The sequence below is a fragment of the Phaethon aethereus genome (assembly GCF_964289735.1).
Source record: "Phaethon aethereus genome assembly, chromosome: 2".
In the NCBI taxonomy this organism is placed as follows: Eukaryota; Metazoa; Chordata; class Aves; order Phaethontiformes; family Phaethontidae; genus Phaethon; species Phaethon aethereus.
This window is the reverse complement of record NC_138582.1, coordinates 63559358-63586481: the sequence shown is the minus strand read 5'-3', so window position 1 is coordinate 63586481 and position 27124 is coordinate 63559358. Positions and strand designations below refer to the sequence as shown.

Here is a 27124-nt window from a genome sequence, read left to right as displayed (position 1 = left end):
TGCTTTCTGGAACATTTACAAATTGATAAAAACTGAATCTAAAGCATAAATGCAAAAAAGTCCCCAAATAAGAAAATTAATATGTCTGCTATCATTAACACATTACTTGCCTTATTTGCACATTAATACACTATTTTATAAGATTCAAAACCAATTAAAACTGAAAAACAGATTTAACTATATGACTATTTAAAAACCAGAATGCAACTTGCAATCAACAGCTTTCCTCTATTGTTTTTTCCATTGATTAACTTCAGTTATAACCTCAGATTAACTTGCAAGGCAGATTCAGTAGCAGTTGGAAGCAGTTGGAATTGCTTAAAACAGAACTCTAAAAGTAACCATGCTTTAGGAGAGAAATTGGAAAAAAGAAAATTTTTTTAGAGGTAAAAGGATCATTTCTCTATATAGGTTGGGGAAACATTGTATGAATATACCTGAACTGCAGTTACAAAAAACATGCTTACATTTTCCTGTTTCAGTGCAATCTTCATATAGAAAAGACTAAATTGCAATTAATGTCATGTGGATTTGAACAAGAGTGATGTACTTTGGACCACTTTTTGAAACCACGCTGCTTTAAAACTATGTTAAGCACTGATTGTGAGTGATAAAGCTTTTTTTTTTTTTTACTAAGCTTCTTTGGATGACTGAAGCACAATTTTCATCTTGGCCTCAGACTGAATTTCCTTATTTGAAATAAATAAAAGAAAAGATTAAGTTTCAGATCTCCAGAGAGTTTAAGGTTGAATATCCCAAACTGACAGAGGAACTACTCACACAGTAAAATTAATTCAGGAAAACATTCTTATTTATTTACCAGGGAAAAGGCCAAGTCCTCCCTTTGAGAGATTTAATGCTGTCTCACTTGGAACTTCATCCCAGGACCATCAATTACTGTAAACAGGGGAATCTCAGTTGTCTGGTAATACACTATTTAGAAACTGAAATCTCTGTTAATTGCTGTATTTGTGATTCATTTGCATATTTACATGAAATCTGGGAATCTTGACCATTATATGAAAGAAACTGTTGCATGTTTGTAACTGGAACCTTATTCTTGGAGACCAAAGAACTTCTCTAGTTAAATCTCAAAAAACAGAGGCCAGACTCAATAATGCTAGACTACTTAATAATGCTACTCAGAAAATATAGTCTTGATAATACTACTGTTAAAACCAATGCATAACTACTAGGAATGAGTTGATACTTTAAAATACAATTGTGGTACTGTAAGAGGTTGTTTTGTGTGCTGCTCTCAGAAATTATGAGGTCATAATTACTGGAAAGTTTCTTGCGAAGGGAGCACATTTTCTACTTTTATTTGAAGGACATAACATATTACAGGTGTGGTAGTCTTTTCAAACACACAGGAAAGATGAACAATTTTAATTATTGCAATATAGAGTTATTTCTACCCAAAATTTATTTGCTTACGTCCTTAAAGTTAAGTCATAGTTCGATATGTTTTCCCATGAAATATTGCCAAAGAGATTAAAAAACCTGAATGGATTGTGACAATGCATTAAGTAACTTTGCTCTGCAGGTATGGAAGCTGGGACAACTCTAGATAATCTCACAAGAGTATGTGATCGGAAGTCACATAAAACTTTTTCTTTGCCTATCACTATATGCCTGTGGTAGTCCCACACATGGTTCAGTCTTAAAAACTGCTTTAGTTCTCACTGATAGCCATCAGTGAAATGCAAATTTATAAGCTTTACCAAACACCCCAACAATCAGTTGCCATTCTGATTGTCAGCAGCCCACTGGGCTGGGTTAATGTTGATAGCGACATTCATATTGGCAGTGGACCTCTAGCAACGTCTCAAAATATTATGAAAATAGATGAACAGTGAACTCCAAATATTCATCTTTGTTTTTTTTTTTTCCAATGTGCACAAATTTGTACAAAACTTTCAGGTCTAGACTGTACATGAAGTAGAATATTCCTTGCTGAATACATAGCTAAGTACACGTTAGTAGTACACAAAACTTTCTGTGCTCATTTACACGTTATTCTTCAGCTTGTCTTCATTCAGTGACTGAAGTGTTTCAAAAGGCTTGAAACAGTTAACATGCTAAAGGTGCCATATACCTTACACACTGTAAGTATCCAAATGCAAGCTGAACAGTGACAGAGAATGAAAAATAGATTGGATGTTTCAGGTTTGGAGCAGTAAATTATCATGTTATTCATTGAACTCTCCCTAGGCTCAGCTAGCCTTATATCATCTGTCAATACTCCAAATTCAATCTATAAATTGTCATGATTTTTGTGCTGTCACTAAATGTATGCTATTCTCAGGTGAGGTCAGGAACCACAGAAGTCACATTATTTTACAGGCTGATACATATTCACAGATCCCAGGAGATCTGACCTACATTCCGTGTAGATGAGCAGAAGCCGTTTTATCTCAGTGGATACCTGGCTTCCACTCCAGTGTTAGCAAGCTTGTGGAGAGCAGCTGGGGTATTATACCAATCCCAAAGGGAAAGGAAGTATAAATATGCCCAAACACAATAGGTATGAGTTAAGTAATTGTGTCTTCTATTATTGTTACAGTAAGTTTTAAAGAGGGAAAAAATAATGGGCAAAAGGAAACAATCCAGAAGTCCACCAGATATGCACTTGTCTGTTGGCATAGTAGTACTGAGCCAGTAACATCCCAGTGCTTTCCAGAAGAGCAAACTGAAAGGATTAGGAGTTTGAGTGAGAGATAATCAAAGTAAATTGATGTGCTTAAAAACCAGGAGCCTTAATACTACTAGTCCCAATAATAAAAAAAGAAAAAGAAAGAAGAGACACAAAGTAAGTGATAAACAGTTACAGGATTATCTTAAACTTGCTTATTTGCTAACAGTTCCTTGATGCATCAATATTTCTTTATATATGTATTGTGGTTACATGGCAAGGTTTTGGTAAAGAGGAGTATTGCACAGGTGGTTTCTGTGAGAAGACACCAGAAGTTGCCCCCATGTTGAACAGAGACAGTTCCATCCAGCTCCAAGAAGGGCCTGCGGCTGGCCAAAGCTGAGACCATCAGCAACGTTGGTAGTGTTTCTGTGGAAACACATTTAAGATCTAGCAAAAATGCAGCGCAGCAGTGTGTGATAGGGAGGACTTAGGAAAAGATAGGAGAGAAACAGGCCTGCAGGCCAAAGTCAGTGAAGGAGGGGGAGGAGGTGCTCCCTGCAGCCCTTGGAGAAGATCATGGTGACACAGGTTGTCCTCCTGCAGCCCGTAGATGACCACGGTGGAGCAGATATTCACACTGCTGTCCATGGAGGACCCCACACTGCAGCTGGTGGACATGCCCTGAAGGAAGCTCCAGCTGGGGAGACCCCACGCTAGAGCAGGCTCCTGGCAGGTGTTATGGCCCTTGGAGAGGAGCCCATGCAGGAGCAGGTTTTCTGGCAGGACCTGTGACCCCATGTGGGACCCATGCTGGAGCACTCCATTCCTAAAGGACTGCTCCCCATGGGAAGGATGGAAAGAAACCATGTTGAAGTTTGTGAAGGACTGTATACCACGGGACACAATGCTGGAGCAGAGGAAGAACATAAGGAAGAAGGAGAGGCAGAGATTATGTGTTATGAACTGACCAGAACCCCCACTTCCCATTCCCCTGCACTGGTCAGGGGGAGGAGGCAGAAGAGTTGGGATCACAGGTGAGCCTGGGAAGAAGAGAGGGGTGGGTGTAACGTGTTTTAGCTTTGTTTTTTTTATTTCTCACTATCCTACTCTGTTATTAATTGGCAATAAATTAAATTAATTTTCCCCAAGTCTGCTTTGACTGTTTCAGTAACTGGTCCTTGTCTTGACCCAAACGGTTTTTATTGTTCTTCTCCCTATGTCTTGCTGAGGAGGGGGAGTGAGAGGGCAGCTTGGTGGGCACCTGGTGGCTAGCCAAGGTCATCCCACTACGACATAACTACATATTCTCTGTGTCCTAGATGTGAATGTTGGAAATAGAAGTAGCACAGATTTGTTTTACCTAACAATAAAACCTGGATATTGTCATTGACCACACCCTGCCTCCTCGCAGGACTAACATCAAGTTTACTGGGAGGATCATGTTTCTATTTTGACTCTACTGCAAACCAGGAGAAGCATGGGAAATTTGCAGAGACACGATGCCTTCCTAACTTAAAGCTGCATGATATACCGACTAGATCTGGCTTGCAGCAGGCTGGCTTGCAGCCAAGACTGGTGGTATCTAGCCATGAAGACATAACCAAAATAAATTTCTTTATTGACTCACCCCTTCATCAGGCAATGAAAAATAAAACCCTTTGCAGATGACACATCTTAACACGGTGTTAACATTTCTGCAAGGTTTTAAGGGATAAGTCTCAAGGCAGTGATGATTCACTCTGAAGTGCGTTATTTCTTAGAGCTGGTTGGGACTTTTCTGGCTAAATGCAGATTCATCAAGACCTAAATGCACTGTCAGAAATCTACCCATGTCTCTGCCTCTCTGCCTGGCAGGCTGCTGAAGAATCCACGACATCAGCATCAAGGGCAGTGTATCATGTCAGAAGCCTAAAAGCCTAGGGAGGAATAGCTAGACTACAATAATCAGGCTCTGGAGTCCTGCCTGGATTTCGAAGGAAAACATCTTGTTTGAATTTCCTTCTTACAAGAACATTTTTAAAATCTATTTTTAAACTGCAATCTTTAGAACACAGGAAGTAGTAAATTTGAAACAATACAAATGTACACTACTATGTTTTGTAGTGATAGGTGCTAGAGAGTATAAACCTAGGAAAGAAATTGAAAAGAAATTTCCCTTGGGTTTACAAAAAACTTCTTAAAACACGAAGTCTCATTCAATTCTCTTCCAAAGTACTTACCACAGCAGAGGTCCCTAACAAATTATTCAGTTAAAGACTACCACATGCATAATGCAGCATGGGACAGATTAGCCAAGATAGAAAAGACAGTCTTTTGTTGTAGTTTCAACCGTATGCTGTTACGCCATTCTATTTTCAACCTTACTACTCCTGATACATTTTTGTTTCTTTTAATTATGTTAAAAAAATTTTAAGCAGACAAGATGCAATTTACCAGGAATTATATATACAATAATATGCATATACACCTATAAATAGGTATAGCTTATACTTCCTTAGGACAAGGAGCTTCCCAAGATTACTTCCAGCCTTACTTTCTATCATAAATAGACCATGATTATTTTATTCACTTTTTTTTTGTCAGGCTAAAACTTACTCTATATTTCTCTGTACTTTTTGATAATGACATTTGATTAGTTACAATTGGCTAAATGCCAATCAGACCATCATTTCAAATGCTATCGTTATTAAGAATTCAGTTCTACAATCATCATAATGAAATCAATGTAATATGCCTAAGAACTTGAACAACATGTGGAAAAAAACCCCTTAAATATAATGACAATGTTACAAAGTTTTAAAAAAAATCCCAAAGCATTTTATATTGTGGAAAACATGTAAGAAATGACTTTGCTTAGTGTACAATGACAAATACTTATCAGGATCTGTTCTGCAAACACCAAAGTGCTTATTAACATGGATGCTTAAAAGGTACTTTTAAAATGAAAATATTAAATTTTCTTGCAAACGGCACCTTTTTTGAGCCCAATGTGTTGTTTCATGACATGATCCCTGCATTTAAGAACACATTAAAAAACAATCCTGGAGAGGTTTTAGTTTCTGCATTATATAAAATATGCAGCAATTTGAATCAGCAGGGGTTTTTTCAGGAGGAATGAGGCATGGATTTACTTCTGCTTCAGAACATAATTCATCAATTCTCACACAGTGTGGGGAGTCAATTGTGTAATTTCTTTGATGAGAGCCGAGGTATGGCCACAGAATACAAGTATCTAGCTAGATCAGATATAAGTGGAACAGGAAGAAAGCGGAATTTTTCTTTATTTTGCATATTTTTTTTAATATTTCTAACTTCTTACTGGTCATAGCAATTGCAAATCCATACTACAACCTCACACATGGATATTTTAGTGAAAGCAGATTCTACATTCATACATATATCTATAGTAGATGTTTAATATGGGAATAAGTTCTCTGTCTGAGATTCTTTTCCAGGATTTTTCATATTCAACTGCCATTCAGTTAATGAAGATGCATTTCCATTCCTCCTTCTGCAAACTGCTAATAACAACTCAAAATATGATGTAATTTTATGCATAAAACTCATCAAGATTCTCAGATGATTTTCAGTAATACTTTTATTATTGTGTGTGAATGCCTTTTGGCAGCGTAGAACAGGCCAATATTTTTAAAAGCAAGGTGTAGGACATTGTAGGATACATAGCATGAAGACATGTTAAAATACGTAATGCCTTATTGCCTTACCTTCTTAATAAAAAAAGTAGATTTAGGCTTTCATGCTTATAATATGATTAAAAACTATTCTAAATGTCATTGAAAATAATTTGTGCCATGAATTATATAAAGGATAAAACAGTATCTCCATATCTTTGTTTCATAGGACTAACTGTTACTTATGATGCAGTACATTTATCAAATCCACTAAGAAACTCAAAATGTGATCAGGAAGAAATCTTGTTATATATAGAAGTATAAAGTATTGATAATTTTAGATTTCAGTTTAAAGTAAACAGAACTTAAGGAAAACTTTTATGAAACTTTCTATTGAAGTTCAACAAGCAATTTCATACCTCCGTATGATGGCATCCTGGACTTCACCATCAATAACCTACCTCCAGTCTGTACTCACATGAAAGGTAACTGTATGGTGAATTTTTAGGGCAGAAGTTTTACAATTCATGTATTTCTCTTAGTCTCTCTAAAATCAAAATTCAGCTGACTTTGTACCATCTACCAGATGAAGCTGAAATCTGCTTGCCACCTTCTGTTTGTCTTCTGAAGTTGCTCAGCTTCTGCAGACAGGAAGATTTATTTCTACTCTTTTATTCTCAGAGTCCTACACACGCTTTAAAATGGATGATTCACTATTATCTTAGCTATCTTCCTTGACTTTGTTCCTATGGGAACAGTTTATATTTCATATAAATTTCAATCCTTCTGAGTAAAACTGTGAAAAGGAAAGCACATACAGTGTCTATATTTCTATATATTTGTTCAGGAAGAAAGAATAATACAGAACTTCTCTACTTCTCTAGATACACGATGTTAAACATTAGTAAAGGGTGTCCAGACAAGTTTGCAGTATGTGAAGAGCAAAGGCATCTGAATGCTTATCATAGCTGCAATATACACAACTATGTAATGAAACTTTAGGGAAAGAAAGAAAAATTTTCAGCCTCCAAATGTTTTGACCTTGAAAGTCTTAAATTTAGGGTTTCCCATAATGCAGTCCCAGAGAAATTTACCTTTCCAGTTTCCACATTTAGAAATCTTACAGCTTTGCTATTCATTTCATCACAGTCCGTGTGCATGCTCCTGCTAGGCTGGAAGTTTTTTTCTTGCTGTCCCGGATTTGCCCTACAAACTGAGAATGCAGCAACATTCTCAGCTCAGGCACCTGCCTGGAAGAAGGGCTGAAGGGATGATGGAGGACAGGGAGGCTATTCGAGACAGCCAGCATGGCTTCACCAAGCGCAAGTCCTGTCTGACCAACCTAGCGGCCTTCTATGATGGAGTAGCTACAGTGGACAAGGGAAGAGCTACCGATGTCATCTATCTGGATGTCTGTAAGGCCTTTGACGTGGTCCCCCACAACATTCTTCTCTCTACCTTGGAAAGAGATGAATTTGATGGGTGGACTGTTTAGTGGATGAGGAATTGGTTAGATGGTCACATCCAGAGGGTGGTGGTCAACATCTCAATGTCCAGATAGGGATCAGTGACGAGTGGCATCCCTCAGGCATCTGTATTGGGACCGGTACCCTTTAATACCTTCATCAATGACATGCACAATGGGATCGAGTGCACTCTCAGCAAGTTTGCAGATGACACCAAGTTGAGTGGTGTGGCTGACACTCCTGAAGGACGAGATGCCATCCAGAGGGACCTGGACAAGCTTGAGGAACGGGCCCGTGTGAACCTCATGAGGTTCAACAAAGCCAAGTGCAGGGCCCTGCACCTGGGTCAGGGCAACGCTGGGTATCAATACAGGCTGGGAGATTAAGTGATTGAGAGCAGCCCTGCCAAGAAGGACTTGAGGGTACTGGTGGATGAAAACCTTGGCATGAGCCAGCAATGTGCACTCACAGCCCACAAGGCCAGCTGTCTCCTGGGCTCCATCCAAAGCAGCATGGCCAGCAGGCCAAGGGAGGTGATTCTGTCCCTCTACTCTGCTCCAGAGTCCCCACCTGGAGTCCTGCATCCAGCTGTGGAGCCCTCAGCATGGGAAAGACATGGACCTGTTGGAGCGGGTCCTAAGGAGGGCCACAAAAATGATCAGAGGATTTAGCACCTCTTCTATGGGGATAGGCTGAGAGAGTTGGGGTTGTTGAGCCTGGAGAAGAAAAGGCTCCAGCGAGACCCTTTTGTAGCCTTCCAGTACTTAAAGAAGGCTTCTAAGAAAGATGGGGACAGACTTTTTAGCAGGGCCTTTAGCGACAGGACAAGGGGTAATGTTTTTAAACTAAAAGAGGGTAGATTCAGACTAGATATAAGGGAGAAATTATTCACAATGAGCATGGTGAAACACCGTAACAGGTTGCCCAGAGAGGTGGTAGATGCCCCACCCCCGGAAACATTCCAGGTCAGGTTTAACAGGGCTCTGAGCAACCTGTTCTAGTTGAACATGTCTCTGCTCATTGCAGGGACCTTAAAAGGTCCCTTCCCACCCAACCTATTTTATGATTCTATGATCATGACCATTTTGTATGTCTACTGTTTTCAAATTTAGCAGCTGTCAATTCTACGAAAAAAACCCCATATGAGTTTGTGTTCCCAAAATATTTTCTTTTAAATGCTAATTAATTTTAGAACTAAGTTTGCATGTAATTAATAATCTAAAAATGGCTGAAATGGATGGAATGTAATAGTGCAGCAACTGTTCCATCAACGGCCATATCCTGAAGATGGAGTAATATTTTTTTCATTCCATCCATTTGCTAGTTATACATATTAACAATGTGTGTCAGAAAATTATAACACTGTAGTTCAGACATACAACCACAGAAAAATGAGAACCATGAGAAAGACAGCCAACTATAAGAAATGACAGCAAAAATCCAAATATTTCTAATTTATAAATGTTAAAGTCAGAATAAAGATGAGTATTTTTAGGCAAACATGAAAAAAAAAAGTAAATAAAAGTCACTATTAACCTAAAGGGAAGTATTTGTACAGAACAAAAGAATATACATTCTAAATATTAACCTTAGAATACAGCATTATAACCATGACTGAGACTGAACTTTGCCCTGAAGATGTATATTTTTTCAAATATTATGATCAAAAATGGAGAATGTAAGAATCCAGAGCAACATATTTAACTTCATGCAATGCCTGCCTTTTCACCCTTTTTTTTGGATCTCAAAATATTATGGCACGTGTGGAAGTGAGAACATGCACCTGACCTCCAATGAACTATATGCTTTACAGAGAAGTAAGTAAGGTCCCTTCAGTATATATATATTAAAAAAAAAAATCACAGACAGAAAGTAGAAAAGGCAGCGTCATGAATTTTCATATAACAATCCCTGCCACCTTAGCAGAGAAATATGCCATCTTTCAGAGTATTTTCAACTATATAGGATTATTTTTCTGCACGCAAAAGGTGAACTTTGTATTGCTCTTTCCCGTACCAAAACTGTATGTGGGAAGCTGTTCTTCACTTCCACCACCTCCGTGACCCTGGATCTTCAGACTCACAAAACTCACAGTGAAAATGGGAACTTCAGTCTGGTCGTTTTTAAAGCTTATGGAGCCGTTTGTATGGTTAGTAATAACAGCAGGTATGATCACTGATGCTTCATCTCAAAGCCTCGATGTTTCTCTATAGTTTTAATCCAAAACCCCCAGGCTTCTTAGCTGTCAAAGGATATAGTGATATGAATTACATATATTATAATAATATTCCACTGACATCTGTCAAACTCCAAGGACAGAATATTTTTGCTTGTTAAAACTATCAAGGAGAAAAAGCTGAGCTCATAATCAGTAGTAATTTGGCAATAGCCCAAAAGTTCTTCAGTACAAAAATGAACTGAATTTGTGCCTTTTTAAATGATAGCAGTAGTTTTATTTAAAATGTAATAGATATAATTTTTTTTAAAAGAAAAGAAAGCGACACCCACAAATGGTGGAAACAGTTTTAAAAGGAAAAATATGTATAGAACTAAAAAAAACATGTTGCTGAACACATTGCTACTTGACACCAACAGTCATTCATTTTCAACAAAGTAGAACTATTTTTGCAGAGTTATAAGAAGACTTACTTATCACAGTTTGACTGTACTCAGAAAAAGTTGAAAGCATAAGGATATAGAAGAAAGACTGTTATATATGCATGAAAGTTTTATCAAGGTGACCACCACAGCAGCAAGACATTAAAGAAATTAAAATGGTGCATTGAGCCAAAAAAAAAGCAAGAATATTAATATCATTTAAACAATATCAATATAGTGTAATGATGGATGAAGCCCTAAAACAGAAATTTCAAATAGGGTAGGTGATTGACTTTTTGCAATACCCCTATTCTATTTTCCTCAGGACTTGAATAGTGGAAGTTTTAAGGGAATGGCAAAGTATAACCTCTTAAAAATAACAAAGATGTTTCTTGATTGCAATGACTCTAGAACTGCAGTTCACGCATGCCTGGAAAGAAATAAACCCCTTCAATTAATCTACTTCTATACAGAATTGGGCATTGTACTGAACAAAAGCCAAATATCAGTATCTTTGGGGATGTCTGCATTTGTTTCACAGTTGCACTTTTAAGATTTCTCTGTGATTTTGACCCTTTTCTTTTTCTCATGTTACATCTCATTCTATACTCAAATCACTGAAATAACATCTCAGCCCCAATTTATTTTGTCTCTCTTGTCTCTGAATGAATATTATTGGTAACCCCTCAAGTTGATTTTATCAATGGGTTTACAAGTTCATCAATTTTCCTCACATTCTATCATTTAGAAATCAAAATGGATTTTACACAAACCTGTGCTGGTGAGTCCACTGAGCCTACAAGAACCAGGGACTTGTATCACTTAATCTTTTGCTGGTGTCACTAAAGGAAGAATCATGCTCCCATATGATCTGTCACTGACCTAGTGCAACACAGAAACTTCATTCCTTGAAAGCTAGCTATTAATCAGGCACAATCCTCATCACACTAGCAACTTCCATAATAGCACCATAAATTTCCAGCTTTAAACAGTACTCGTGTCCGCCAGTTTCATTTTCTTGCTGGTCCTGCATAGCCACCATCGCTCACTGCATCATACCTACAACTTTAGAGAGAGTTTACAGGGAATTTCAAAACACCTGTCCCAGTGCGGAGACTGGGGTTACTGCCACATTACAGACATTAGGCTTGCAGGAAGAAGAGCTTCTCAATAGAGACATGTGTCTGAGCATAGCTATATCTACACAGAAACTAACAGCACACTTACCTGAAAAAAACCCCACCGTCAACAACAAGACAAATAAACAAAACCCATCCCAACATCTTTTTTTTTAAGGTGTTAGGGAAAGACAGCACCACAAGCCCAGTAGCTAGCATCCAGAGTTAAAAGAATGTCTCCATTTCCTTGATAATACACTGTGAAGTGCAGAAAAAAAACGTGTGGGAATGGGGAAGGGTTTTTGTGAGGCTGTGTGGAACCGCACTGCTTTAACTCCTAGATATTTCCCTCTAAATTTTCAGTTTATGTTGCTCCTGCTATTTGAATGGCTATAACAACACAGACTGATACTGGGCATATATTCAGTATTTGTTCTTGTGAAAAGGTCACTTTGTATCTTAAAAACTTTCCTTTTTTTCTCCTTGATGTATTTAAAAGATAACAGTAATATCCTTTTAACCTTTATTATCCTGGAGTAAATATGCTCAATTTCCCCAAATTGCTTCATTTTTCTTCACAGTATTCTGTCCTTCCACTTAACCTGCTTATACAGTTGGCAACATTTAATTTTATCTCAAGTCTCAATGTGTTAGTAACCTGAGAGTTTTGCATTTCTCAGTTTCTAAAGCAACTCGGACTTTCATGATTCTTGATAAAAAAATTGTTAAATTCCCTTAATAGCAACAACTTTCACATGATTTTCAGGGAGGCTGAACAGATTTCTACAGCTGCTGTAGAAGCTCTGGTGGTAGTAATGGGAACAGCTAGAGGATAACAAAAGCATATGGAGGATTTTTGTTTGTTTTTCTACAGAATGTTTTCATTACCAAATGGAAATTAACAAAAATTAGATGCTCCTCAAATGACTAATTTCCTGAAGTCCTAATGGAAATATGGGGGCTACGGCCCATCCAGAGCTCAGACTTGCCAGTAGCTGCCTTGAAGACAACAAGCAAGCTGAGGGCCTAGAAGTCACAGGAGCTTAGGAAACAACCATAGGCTCCCAGCCAGCGAACCCAGTGGGCTGGTATCACAGCGCTCAGGCTCTCTGGGGAGGACTGAAGTGTTCTATACGTTTAGAGAACTATTTTAAAACAGAATAGCATTTTACTGTGCTTAAATCCATAATTAAGAAAGCTAAGTACCAGAAAAATGTGCTACCTTTCATCAGATGGACTTTTATACTGCATAGAGAAAAAGACATCAGCTTATACTATCAAAAAAAAAAATGATACAGTTATTTTAAAACACTTCCTGGTACAACTCCGACAAAAACCCTACCTCACATTGTTCAGTTCCCGTATAAAACCAACTCAACTTAGAGCATTACTTCCTCCTCCTTTCCAAGAAATTATTGACTTTATGCTCAGCAGACCTTCTGCAATGGGTCCAGCATTACTGTCCCTCAAGGTCAAGATGATAGGAAACAAAGTATCTGCTTCTGCATATTCTGAGACTCCATGCTGGAAAAAATGTTCATATCATGAAATTTTTGGCTCCCAAATAGTTAAATACTCAGTACCTAAAGGGGGCTTATAAGAAAAACTTTTTAGCAGGGCTTGTTGTGATAGGACAAGGGCTAACTGTTTTAAACTAAAAGAGGGTAAATTTAGACTAGGCAGAAGAAAGAAATTTTTTACAATGAGGAAGGTGAAACACTGGCACAGGTTGCCCAGAGAGGTGGTAGATGCCCCATCCCTGGAAATATTCAAGGTTGGATTGGCCAGGGCTCTGAGCAACCTGATCTAGTTGAAGATGTCCCTGGTCATTGCAGGGGGGTTGGACTAGATGACCTTTAAAGGTCCCTTCCAAACCATTCTACGATTCCACGATTCTAAATAATTCAAGGCGGTCAAGCAGCTGTGATTCTAGAATAAGATTTTTGACTAAGTCTAAACCACTTGAGTGGTTCTTTCCCACTGAAGCCATGGGAGAGTTATTAGCAGAGTAAAGGTGTTATTGAGTTAACAAAAGAAGCACCCTGATTTGCCAAAATAAACCCCATGTGTGTATACCACTATACACCATGAGACTGTTAAAAGTCTAGGCATTGTCCCATAGAAACCACTGCCATTATACATTTTTGAGAGATCTGAGAGGAAGAAGAAAACATTTTAAATAGTAAGCAGCTCTCTAAATATTCCTTAATCTTTGCTAAACTTCAAAAAGGAAAGCAAAGTACTTGCCACATTTCAGCAGCAGTAAAAAAGGTAATAGTTCCTTGTAGGAAGACAGAACTCAGTTGTGGAAACGAGCTGCGAGAAAAATTTTTTTAGACTATATCTTCCTAGTTCAGGACACACAAAAGATTTGGAGTTCATGAGAGTCAGATTTTAATGAAACAAAGCAGTATAACTCTCTCATCTGATGGAGATGATGCATTTTATACTGTTTAGATAGACTGAAGGCATGGAGAAAGGCAAACTGATTGCAACTCCGCTATAACTCCAGCTAAGATTTGTAGTCTTTCAGAAACAGGAAACAGTCCGACAGCTCCATCTTCTCAGTATTCTCAGAGCAGGTAATTGTAGGGAGCAATAAAGATCCTCTGAAGTTGTTTCTTCTCCAAGATGAACAGGCCCAGCTCTCAATCTCTTTTCATATGTCATGTGCTCATGACCCTGGCCTTTGGTGGTCCTCCACTGGGTTTGCTACTGTATGTCAATGTTCTCATGCTAACAGCACAAAACTGGACACAGTACTCCAGATGCAGTCTTATAACTGCTGAATGGAAGGGAAGGATCACTTCCCTGTATGTGCTGTCAATAGTCTTACTAATGAAGTCCAGGAGATGTGCAGTTTGCTGTCCGCTAAGACCCCAGAGCTTTTTTTGCAGACCTGCTTCCCAGACAGTTGGCCCCCAGCCTGCCTTGTTGCCTGGAATTACTCCAACCCAGGGCAAGACCTTTCATTTACTCTTGCTGAACTTCATAAGGTTTCTGCTAGCCCATTTCTCCAGGTTTGTCTGACAGCAGCCCTACCTTCCCAATTTGGGTCGCCCCAATCTGATGTCACCTGCAAACTTGCTGAGAGTACTCTCCATCTCATCATGCAGGTTGTCAATGAAGACTTTGAACAGTCCCAGCACTGATCTCTGAGGGACCGCTACCTACTGGCCACAAGACTGGTTTTGCACCATAAATCACAACTTTTTAATTCCAGCCTATTTTCTATCCACTTTATAGTGCCATTATGCACTCCATGTCCCACCAATTTGGGGGCTATGGAAGAGGGTATGGGAGGCTGTCAAAGACCATTAAAATCAACGTATATAAGAGCCACTGTCTTTCCCTTGTCCACAATGCCAGACACCTCATCATAGACAGCATGATTTCCATATGGAAAGTGTTCTAGCTACTCCCATTCACCTTGTTGTCCTTCATGTGTTTACACATAATTTGCTCTAACAACATTCTCAGGGACTTAGGTGAGGCTGTCTGACCTATAGTCTTTTGTGAAAGAATCCTGAAGTTATCATTTGTTAGCACTCTTTTCTAACATACCTGCATCATAGTTATTCTAGGGAATGAAGATCTTTTCATTAGAGATCAAGGGGAATGCATGTGTACGCAAATGGAAAAGTTAGCATAGAACTAATTTCAGTGCTGTTGAAATATAATTAAAATGTTTTTATTTGATTATTAATCATATTATAGATTTATTAACGCTACACATTAGAAATTAAAGTCTTTAATGCAAACGACTTATCTAATAATCTGCTAAACTGATCATAGAAAGCTACAAATATTCTATGTGTCTGTTGTTAATTTTAAATTAATAAACAAACAAAACTGTCAATTCATCTTTCGTGGTGGGATGTAGATATCATGCCTGCAATACTTGATCTAGAATCCACATAATTCATGACCTTACACACTTTTAACCTACCTCCTCCACATGTTTCTCCAATTTTCTTTCACTGTATTTAACCTAGATTGTACACCATGCAATGTTTATATGATAATATTAAGATACAATTTTATAATACACAGCTTCAAATATGTCACTAAGCAAACAGAAACTTTATCATTAAAAAATTTCTCATTATTTTGAAAAACATTTTTTTGAGGTAAAATATACAGTAGGACACAGACATGTACAATTGCATTTTCAAACAAGAAAACAGTGCACTTTAATAGTGCAGTGTTCAGTATCTCACAAGTAACTACCTGTCATTATGTACCATGATTCCCAAGTCTGTCCTCAACTTAACTCATTCATTATACCATGTAGCTGTTCAAACTGCAGACTGCTTGACATCCGGTACTATAATATCCTGAGGTTTTAGCTGGTATTTATTTCTTATTTGCAATGGCATGATAATTATTAGTTTAGTAAGTGCCTATAGCAAAACTTAGAAAAAAAGCCAATGTTTCACATCTTGGCTTTAATAACATCCCATAGGCATTTTTTACTCATTTTTACAAGTTAGCTGAAAATCTCCAGTCTTTAGACCATCTGTGTGCAATCAAAGATAAGTAATGGAAGAAAGTAACACCCCCAACACCTCTCAAAGTATATTAAAAGAAACCTTACCAAAACCCCAAAAAACTAAACCCCAAACTCCAAAATTCTTGTTTACAAGAAATTCCTTTAATCTAAGGATTTCTATCTGGTATTTTAAGTTAATTCATCTGACCAAGACTTTGATGTGTAACTTGATTTTTTCAAGATAGGCATGCAGTACCAATTGCTTACCTGACTCACACGCAAAAGTCTTTGACGTCTCATCATGAAAGATAATTGCCACTGCATGCTTCTTTGTCTCTCGAGGCAATCTAGTTATGTTTTTGATATTGTGCAGCTCAGTTACCTTAAAATGAAGAAAAGTATTTTAGGCAGTACAATATATAGTGTATATTGTATAAATAGTACAATATAAAAATAAATAAATAAAAATATTAACCATAATTACTCAATTTTTACTAGAATCTGTTTTTCCCCCCTCAGGCTATTTACATTCATAATTTTTTTAATTTACAAACCCACATAAATAGGTAGAGTCTAAAGCTGCAAAACTTTCTATAAAATGTAACGTATAAAACAGTGAATGGTCTACTCCTCTAATAAAGTTCTACTTGGAAACACAGCTATTAAAATGACATCAAGATAGTGTTGTGATTATTCTGTAATACAGTTTTCCATTTCTATATTCATACAACTTTGATCAGTTTCAGAATCTGCATCAAATACCTAACCTAAAGTAGGAACAGGAGTGGTTTATTAGTTAAGGGAAGTAACTCAATTATCATGACAATTAATATCACTACATTTGTAAGGATAGAACCTCATCTGTCTTTAAAGTGTAATTGTCATCCTCATAAGAACTCACAATTGTCAACAAAAAAATAGTCTTGTAGCAAATCTACAGCATAAACAAATAAATTTATTTCCATTTTGATTTGAGGCAAGTAGATAACTACAATTAACACAATGGAAGAAAAATATGTTATTACAACCAGAGCTGCTAGCACAGTCTATATTAAACTCCTTAACACTTTGCATTATAAAATCTTTTCTCAGTTTCTTGGAACTCTGGGTAAACTTCATCTGTTTATAGTTAGCTTTTCGGGGCAGAACATCTGCCTCAGGCAGAATTAATTTCTTAAAAATGTCACCCATATGAGTTTGGCCATCTATGACTAGGGAAAAAATAGACTGAATGTGGGTGGGTTTTTTTGTTATGTTTTGTAATTCTTATGCTCCCTGTGTACAGCTCTAGCATGCCTTTTCTTATGCTGGAAAGAATGTTTTTTAAGAGACGTAGGTTTTATATGGTGCAGTAAAACAATGGAACACGTGGGGGAAGAGACATTGCAAAAAAGATTGAGAGCAGATGAGCAGTGAGAACCATCAAGAAGCCAGGGAAAGAAACTGAGACAAAGCATGTAATGGAATGTGTAAATGCTGATAAAGCTGAGACCAGAACTGAAGACTGCTCTGGGGTTTACCTTGACAGCCTTCAGCAAAACTCACTCCAGTTTGTCAATATCTTTGCTTTAACTGGATGCAGTACTCTAGATATGGTCTAATGAGTGCTGGACAGAGGGGGATAATCACTCCCTGTACTGACTGGCAATGGTCCTGTTCATACAGCCCATGTAGCTGTTGGCCATCTTTGCTGGCTGAGGTACCAAGCCCCAGGACCCCTCCCACAGTGCTGCTCCCAGTCTGTCTATCCCAAGCCTGTGCCATCACAGGGGCTCCTCTGTCCCAGGGTCAGTGCCTGGCACTTGCCCTTATTCAGTTTCACAAGGTCCTTGTTAGCCCATTCCTCTAGCCCGTTCAGGTCTCTGGAAGGTAGCCTGACTACCGACAACCTGTTGACTGATCCTTCCCAATTCATTATCTGCATAGTTGGTGAGTGCATGCTCTGTTAACTCTTCCAGGTCCCAGGACAGATCCCAGCAGTTCCACACTTACTACTGACCTCCAGGCAGAGTATCACCCATTAACCATGACTTTCTGGGTCTAACTAGCTGACTAGCTTTTCATCATCTAGAAATCCTCCCACACAGATGATACCATCCCAGCTTGGATATAAGAATATTGTGGGAGACAATGTCAAAAGTCTTGCTAAAGTTAAGTACCCAATGACATCCACTGCTCTCTCCTCATCCCAAATCATAGACAGCTATCAGATTGGTCAGGCACGATTTCCCCTTGGTAAATCCATACTGGCTCTCCCCAATTACTCTTTTCCTTCACATGCCCAAAAATATGTTTTAAGAGGACTCACTCCACGGTTCTTCCCATGGGCTGAAGCGAGCCTGCCAGACCTGTAGTTCCCCAGGTTGATCTTTTGGCCTTTTTTTGGACAATGGTGCAACATTTTCCTTGCCATTTCATTCCTAATCTCTTACAAGGTCCCTTCCAACCCAAACTACTCTATGATTCTGTGATTTCCAGAGCTTTGCAAGAATCCATTTATTTCTCTAGTTTTTGCCTGGGGGAAAAAAGAAGGGCTGAACATCACAGATACCAGTGCCCCATTAATGGAATGACTAAAATCTCTGTTAATTTTCCTTGATCCATGCATGAAATGATCTAGTATGTGAGAGGGCTTCTATGGCTTACCCAAAGCGCTAATCTCAAGGAAATACTGTAAAAGGTAAAAGAAAGCATTAGTAGGCAGAGAGCGCAGACTCTAGAATTCAAAAGCTGAAGGAACAATACCAAATCCAGAAGTCATTACTGAATTATGAAGACCCAGAAGGGTCCAAAGTAGGAGATAGGGAAGATGTGGATCCACTTGTCTTGCTAAATAAGAAGAGGATATAAGAGCAAAAAAATTAAGAATATTTGGGAAACGAAGACGACCAGGTTGTTCTTAAGAGAATTTATATTTTAAAAATAATTTAAAGGTGCACATAGCTTTCCTTCCAAAGGTTCAAAAAGATGACTGCCAATGCAATATGAAAGGGAAAACAATAACAGGAAGAAAAACCCCAGTGTTTCTAACACAAGCAAATGAAACAGAAACTGATATTTTTATGTGTGTGTGCATGTGTGACTGTGCACAACATGCAGAAAAAAATTCTTAAATCTTGTTATGTTAAAAACGGGAAATTTCTCTTTCTGGAATAGCAGGAAAGGAAATAGAAGTGCTTTGAATAGTGACAACAGGGTATATTAAGCCTTATTCCAGTCTCTCAGACAGTAGAGATCTATTCTCTTGTGTAACATTTGAGTGTTATAGATTACTGAAAGATCCTACAGTGCTGATAAGTTTGATAATAGATCCAAAAAACCTACATCCCTGGCATCAAAGCCAGGATATAACTTTCACAGTAGTTTTTTGTTTGAAACATAACTACAGAAAACTGTGGGTGCATACCTAGCTATCTACAAAGAAGATTTTATGGGTTCTCTAGTTGATCAGTACAGTAAGCCTGTTTTGTTTAATATATTGGCAGATCATTTTTTAATGCAAGATCATTCACACACTTAGTAATATTGTCAGCACAAAATGAACAAACAATAGAATTTTATTTTATTTGCTTGTGGGAATTTAATGTCTGAAAGAGACAATGAAAACACCACCAAATTCTGATGTGCTGCTTTTTGGTACACATACAAGAGATTTGGTTGAACAAAATGCAATGCAAGTGAAGAAAAAGTCTCCACACAGGGGAAAAGGTGCTTTTTTTAAAAAACATTTCAAGTTTACTTTGTCTCTGGAATGACACTGGCTACCAAGACAGCACAGAACTTCTTAGAACTCCAATTTGACTGGCAAAGGGTTACATGAATTGCCTCTTTCAAACTCCCTGACTTTTACTTTCTTTTTTTAAAGCAAGGTTTTTTGAGTCATTTATATTTTCACACAGAAGTCACATTCCTTGTGTATATCCTTCTACAATAATGGACATATTTCAAACTGTCATAAGATATTGTGAGATATCTCTTTTCTTGTCAAATGCTTTCATGGTTTAACATGGGTGGCCAAAATATTTCTGCCAGTTAAAAAAAAAAAAAAGATAATTAAAAAAAACCCCACAAACATATCTTTCCCCTTGAAATGTTTTGTTTTACAAGAACTGAAGGTTTTCCTGGAAATAATACTGTTTTAGTCATAATATTCTGAGGATAAAGGGAATTTATACAGATGTTAGTTAGGAAAAAATAACTAATTTTGCTGGGTAAGCTAACAGAAAAAAGAAAAGAGAAAAAAAAGTAACTGAGGTTTAGCACTTAGTCCCATCACTGTATCTGAGAAAGCAGCAAATTTCACAGCATCACAGAATGGTTGAGTTTGGAAGGGATCTCTGGAGGTCATCTGGTCCAACCCCCCTGGCTCAAGTAGGGTCACCTAGAACTGGTTGCCTGGGACCATGTCCAGACGGCTTTTGAATATCTCCAAGATGGGTGACTCAACAGTCTCTCTGGGCAATCCGTGCCAATGCTCAGTCACTTTCACACTGAAAAAGTGTTTCCTGATGTCCAGATGGATCCTCCTGTGTTTCAGTGTTTGCCCGTTGCCTCTGGTCCTGTCACTGGGCACCACTGAAAAAAGCCTGTCTCTGTCTTCTCAAAACCCTTCAGGTGTAGAGAATACACCCACTGAGGAGTATATAATGAATGACCCTTCCCATCTCCAGGCTAAACAGTCACAGCCGTCTCAGCCTTTCCTTACAGGAGAGATCCTCTAGTCCCCTCATTATCTTTGTGACCCTTCACTAAACTCTCTGCAGTATGTCCATGTCTCTCCTGTACTGAGAACCCAGAACTGGACACAGCACTCCAGGTGTGGCCTCACCAGTGCTGAGTACAGGGGAAGGATCACCTCCCTCAACCTGTTGGCAATGCTCGTCCTAATGCAGCCCAGGATACCATTAGCTTTCTTTATGGCAAGAACATATTGCTGGGTCATGTACATCCAACCATATACGAGTTGAAGAAGCAGTTCCAGTTTTATCTGTTGGACAAGTCAACAGGTTGACAGAAAAACAACAACCACCAGTCAACATCTCAGAAACCTGAGTAGATGCTGACAGAGGCTGTATTATCAAATAAGCCCCTCAGTATTTGTATTGCATATGTACTTTTGAATTTCAAAGAGAGATATGAATTTTTTCTTCCATGTTCACCTATTGAAATTGTACTGTATGTTTCCCTCCACAATCAGAGCAGAAAGGTAAGAGGCAAGAGTAATAATACTGTGAAATCTATCCTCGCACTGCTGGAGAGAACTGAACTTAATAAAATACCGAATTTTGGGTTTAATGCCAATGAAGCATGAGTCATTTCTCTACTCACTGAACATTTGCAATTAAAAAATAAACACCTGAGAGTTTATATTATTTTGTATGAAGGAAAAATTAAGTTTGCCTTGGCAAGCAGACTGCTTTATCTCAGTGATTTTTAAAGTATGGTTTAAATTTTTAACTACTCTTCTAAATAAAGAAAGAAACAAACAAACTTTTGTAAAGGGGAAAAAAGTATTAAAACTACTGAAAAGACCAAAAAAAACCTTTAAAAAGTAATAACATTTTAAAATTATTTAAACCATCTCTTTGCAAACTTTAAGAAGCTTTTAGAAGACTAATCAAACTGAAGATTTATGAAAAAGAAAAAGCCCCCTTTTTAATATGTAGGGCATTAGGCAAATCTATTTTTTAAGTAAAGAATGTTATACCAGAATTTGCTCCCTGTGGTATCATAACAGACTCGTCAACAAAATAGTCTAGTTCATTGAAAACATTACTGTTCTTCACAACAGAATAGTATTCTGGAACTACCTAGACCATTGGTAACATTGTACCAGTAAGAAGAAAAGAATAAATGGAAAATGTAATGTGCTATTACACATGTAAGAGTTACCTAGACTTGCCACAAAAAAAGATGGAAATATCCCCACTGTGGGATTATACTTTGCCTAAAACTTTGGTAATATTAAAAACAACCCAAGCAAACAAAAACTTTGAAAATCAGTTTTCCTATTTCTCCCCATTTGTATCCCTCTAAGAAATGAACTTCAGCAATAAATAAAATCCCTAATATTACCTGTTCAGTGGTAGTAGTTTGCAACTTTAAACTAATGTTATTATGTTACCTCAGACTTTTTTTCTTTACTAGATATTGGTGCTACCATTTAGTGCAGTACTCCATATGGTGCTCGGTGTGGTACATGTTAGGGACTCTTAGCACCTGGCCCATTTCTCCGTTCTCCTACTTGTCATCAATAATTCCTGCTCATATGTCCATCACTCAGCAGCCCACACATACATTTCCTTGCTTTTTTTTTTCTGCTTGGTTTCTTGATCTTTTCCTGTATCAGTCTCTGAAACCATTTTTCATGTTTCTAGAATGACAATTAACACTGGTTGAAGAAAAGATGTGGAATAGTTACTTAATTTATACGTAACAAACTTTTAATTCCACTTTTTTTCATATATAAAAGCTTCTTTCTTTCTTGTTTTTTTTTTTTTTTTTTGACACAGGTATATCAGAGACATCCAACTCCTTTACTTCTGGTTAATATTTGATGAGAGGACATAACACTGAAGGGCTACAAGGTAGGAGAATTTCTAGGACTGGTACAGGCAGCATCTCACTCCTGCAAAACTAAGCTAGGCTAGGCTTGCACCAGGGTCTCAAGGCTACCCATCAGTGTTGATTTCTGTAACTGTTTCCTCTCACAGTCAGGAATTTGGATCACCTCAAAGATTCCATATGAGCACTGCTATCATCAGTATAGCCTCAGGAAATGAAATGCACTTGATCTGCACACAATTTTTTGGGGTGAGTCTCAGATTGCTCACCAAAATGCAAAACTTCTTTACAGAGGACCATTAAGCACTGAACAAGAATGCAAAAGATCCTATAGTTAGTTTTCTGCCACCATTGCTCATATATCTAGAGCACTTAAGAATCATTCAAAGATTGCTTCATTTCTCATCCTCTTTGTTTTTCTTTATCTCAGTCTGCAGATGGGCCCAAAGCTTACAGATGTTTTGTGTTGGTATAGCATCTCATCTAAAAAAGGCACCACTTGCAGAGCTTCTACTTGCTTCCTTTAAATAAATGTTATATATAGAATAATCAAATCAGTAATCTTCAATACCTTGTAAATGATGTCTAGCCACATCTGGGTGGATCAATCATTAAAATAAAAAGAAAAAAAAAGAAAAAAGGCAAAAGAATGCTGTTTGCTGCTCTGTATTTTGACTGTATTAAAAAAAATCTGTCATTCTTTTTCAAAAGAAAATAAGTAAAGGAACAAAGTATATAATTAAAGTATAGAACAAAGCATCAACCTTAAGAGCAAGAGGAAAAGTTAGAAAAGACTCCTCTGAAGAAATCAACAGCTAACAAATCTCAAGTTATATGGTCACAAAGATAAGAGGCTCAGAGGAATAGAGTTTATGCCCTCACTTAGGGAAAAAAAAATAAAAATCTTTGTTTCCTTGAAGAATTTTCCCTATCCTCTGTCTTATGATAATCATTTGTACCCTGAGAGGTTCACAGAAACTTGAAGTCACCTTTCTACATGGAGATCCCAAATTTGATGCTAATACCAAATTACTTCCATTCTCTACTACCTGTCAGAATGCCCAAGCATTGCCTGATGCCAGGGGACTGAGTTACAAGAAAAACTAAAGGATTGCACTGTATTAGTTTGCATGCATTTCTGTGCCAACAGACTTGGAAAAGAACTGAAAACATCCCGAGAGATTTCAGAAGTCTAACCCCACTTCTCCCTAGCCCTTACCTGTCTTGACATGACATTTCAGAACTCTCCCAGTCTAAGCGCTGGCTATAAGAATTCATCCATGTTAAGAGCTTATTTTTACATGGGAAAAACAGCCACATTATTTCTGTCTGGGAGTCTATGACCCACGTTATAGCAACCTATAGTCTTCTTTTTGAAAGTGCACTTGTTACCCAAGTAAATGACAGGAAATAATTACAAGAGCACACTTCCATTTTGTTAGTAAAATATTTTATATGATAAAACAGCCACTGTCAATGCAACTTAAATAGGATACTTACCCTTTAAAATGTTTGGGGACTTTGTGGGGTTTTGTTTTTCTTTTCTTTTTGGCATCTTACTTATATTCTTAGATGTGAAAGGCTATTAAATTACAAAATAAACAATCTAAATGAAAGCTCAGATTAACTGGGATTTGTTGTTTCTTAATGGTCAACATAATTTGACATTTTTCTGATTACTTTATTTGGAACTACAATTAGTTAATTCAAAGAGGAAAGATTTTAGGAACAATTCAATACACTTTCTCTTGAATCCATCATACTTCATTACTGATGTACACTGGACATTTATTTGTTTGCTTATTCTACTAAAAATCTTTTCTAGTCAGGGAGCTGAACATCTAGGAACTGCACTATCCACTTTTGTATTACATGGACGTGTAAAGACTATATGTATAAGACACATCCAGGGCTCTGATGATCAAATTGTACATTTTTAAATGTAGACCAAATAACTCTTCTACAATTATAGAAATATTACCTCTGAATCACGTATTACAACTACATCACTACAAAAAACATAATTCCACAGTAAATAGGAAAGGAGGCCCAGAAAAGATGAAAAACACATAAATCATGCATAAAATCTCAAATGTGTACCCCCCATATGAAATTGGGAGGGAAATGATTCTGCAAATCCATCTATTGAATTTTATTTCCACTATGTGGAGTCCTGGAAATTTCTTGCTTAGAGGAAAGGGTCTGACTTTTCATAAATGGATTCCTGTTCTGCATTGCACACTACCTTCCTGTCATTTGATTTCTATCTAGCAAAAATAGAAGCAGAAGAGAGACCTACAAAATGCAATTGTTCATCCTCTTATTTCTTAATAATGGCCAACATACTACCGACTGTAGTGTAATACTATGCAAGCAGTAATATAACAGAGCACAAGCCAATGCAGTGGCAAGGAGCAGGGACTCTAGTGAGTGATGCCTAGACAGTAGAGAACTACCTCAAACCAGAAACAACATGACAACAATAAGAGAGCGATAGAAGAAGCAAGAGTTAACTATCAAAGCAAGAAAAAGGCAAAGGAGGCACCAATATGCTAACATTACTCTGAATACTGCTTCCAGTCTGCAAAAGGAGAAAAGGAGGTGCTGGCCCATTGCAGATGAAAGGACTGCAGAGAGGAGTATCTCAAAGAAAAAAACATCTCCCTTCAGCTCAGTTTTCAGCCATCCTATCCGTAGTTAGCGGTGCCTCTTTTTGCATGGTTAAATCCAATTGCCACAGAGCAGAAGTTTTTTTACAGCTTCAAACACAGCTGGAAGTGATTTTGTCCCTTAAAAAAAGGCCGTGTGCTTCCTGAAAAGCATAAAGACCTTTGGGACTGGGGAAACAGCTGCATTAACAGAAGCACCACGAGTACATCAAGGGAATTGACTTTCTTCTTTTCTCAGCACTCATTAGGTCACATCTACAATACTGTGTCCAGTTTCAGGACTCCGATGTAATTGTTAAACCAGAGCGAGTTCAGCAGAGGGCCCCCAGGACAGCCAGAGCTGGACCACCTACCCTGTGGGAAGAGTTGAGGGAGGGTGGATGCTCCAGCCTGCAGCAGGGACGGCTTTGGGGGCACCTAACAACAGCCCCCACCACTGCCTGCAGGGAGGTTATCAAGGAGACAGAGACAGGCTCGTCACAGCTCTGCCTGGTGGGAGGCAAAGGGACAATGGGCATAAACTGAGATAAGAGATATTCAGGCTGCATATGAGAAACAATGCTTTCACCATGAAGACAGCCCAGCAGTGGGACAGGTTGCTCAGAGAGGCTCTGCGATATCCGTCCCTGGAAGTTTTCAAGACTCAACCGGACAAAGCCCTGAGCAACCACATCTGACCTCAGATCTCGCTCTACTGTGAGCGGGAGTAAGACAAGAGACCTCCTGAGGTTCATTCACATCTGAATTAACCTGTGAGTCTAAGAAAGGGTTGCTAACAGATCTATAAGGCTATTTGGACTTTTATGGGTTTGGGCAAACCCATACGGGATTAGGCATTCAGAGTATTTAAGATGAAACTCGTTCTCCTGACTTCAGTATATCCTGCACAAGAACAGCACATAACAATCAATAATAGGACTCAGGATCCAAGAGTCTGAAAAGCAAAACTTGAGGTAAAAAAGCGCTGAGAGACAGAAAAAAATGAAAAACCTATTTCATGAAAGAATAGCAAAACTTAAAACACAAGATTACAAGAGTAAAATAAGAAGGGAGAAGAGAAAACCCAAGATCAGAAAAGTGAAAGAATGGATCATAGAAAAGCAAAACCAATCCACAAAGAAAACAGAAGAGTTTTCTCCATCTCTGCACGCGGATTTATACTTGGAAGAAGATGAGTTGTTATGGTAACAACACTCTCCAGGAATTTTGCCAAGGAGTGGCATATCAACCTCCACATTATGCCTCTGGGGCAGGTCTCCAGCTATTATTTCAGAGGAATAAGGATTTAAGAAACTGCTACCAAGTAAATGTTCATTCCTGTAAGCATTAAATGAAAACCACACCTATAATAGCAGTAAGAATCTTATCTGTTAACTGAAAAAGTAGATAATAAAAACAAAATAAAGGGATAGAATGATTGTATATATTAAAAATAAATCAGGCTGAGTATAAGGCAGTAATGTCAGGGCAAGAAAGTGAAGTTTGATGGGAAGAAATATGCATAGGACTGATAATGGAGGGATACTGAATAATTTCTTCTTGCAATCCAGATAAAATGTAGTTTTAAAAAAAAATGAGAAAGTTTGAATTTTTCAGCATTTTTGGAGAACATAGATGACATTATGTAAATTTAGACTGCATATATAATAAAATAACTATCTTTTAATTTCTCAAAATTTAAATAAATGTAAAAGAAAGAAAATCTGAATTTTTACAAGCAGTTACAAACTCTTTATTTTGCCTCAATGAAATCTAAACAAATTAAGGATGGAAACCAAACTTGCTTGATTAGCTTTCGTTATGCCACTTTGAATGCTATATTGTTTCACAGTGTCTGTAAATCAAACCTACCAAGGCAGAAAAGGCATATTAAGTCATACCAGCTACATTTAATAGCCAAAGAAGTAGGGGTTTTGCCAAGCCAAGTTACTTTACTTTCTCTCAAAC

At 37.8% G+C, this 27124-nt stretch overlaps 1 protein-coding gene across 1 annotated transcript in view; it reads right to left on the bottom strand.

Moving 5' to 3' along the window:
* DOK6 (docking protein 6) overlaps positions 1–27124 on the bottom strand; it is a gene marked incomplete at its 3' end in the record, with an annotated part of 266062 nt that overhangs the window by 124574 nt on the left and 114364 nt on the right. Inside the window, exon 3 of the mRNA XM_082015374.1 lies at positions 16212–16326. Within this exon, the coding sequence (XP_081871500.1) occupies positions 16212–16326 (115 nt within the window). The remainder of the gene's footprint in view (positions 1–16211; positions 16327–27124) is intronic.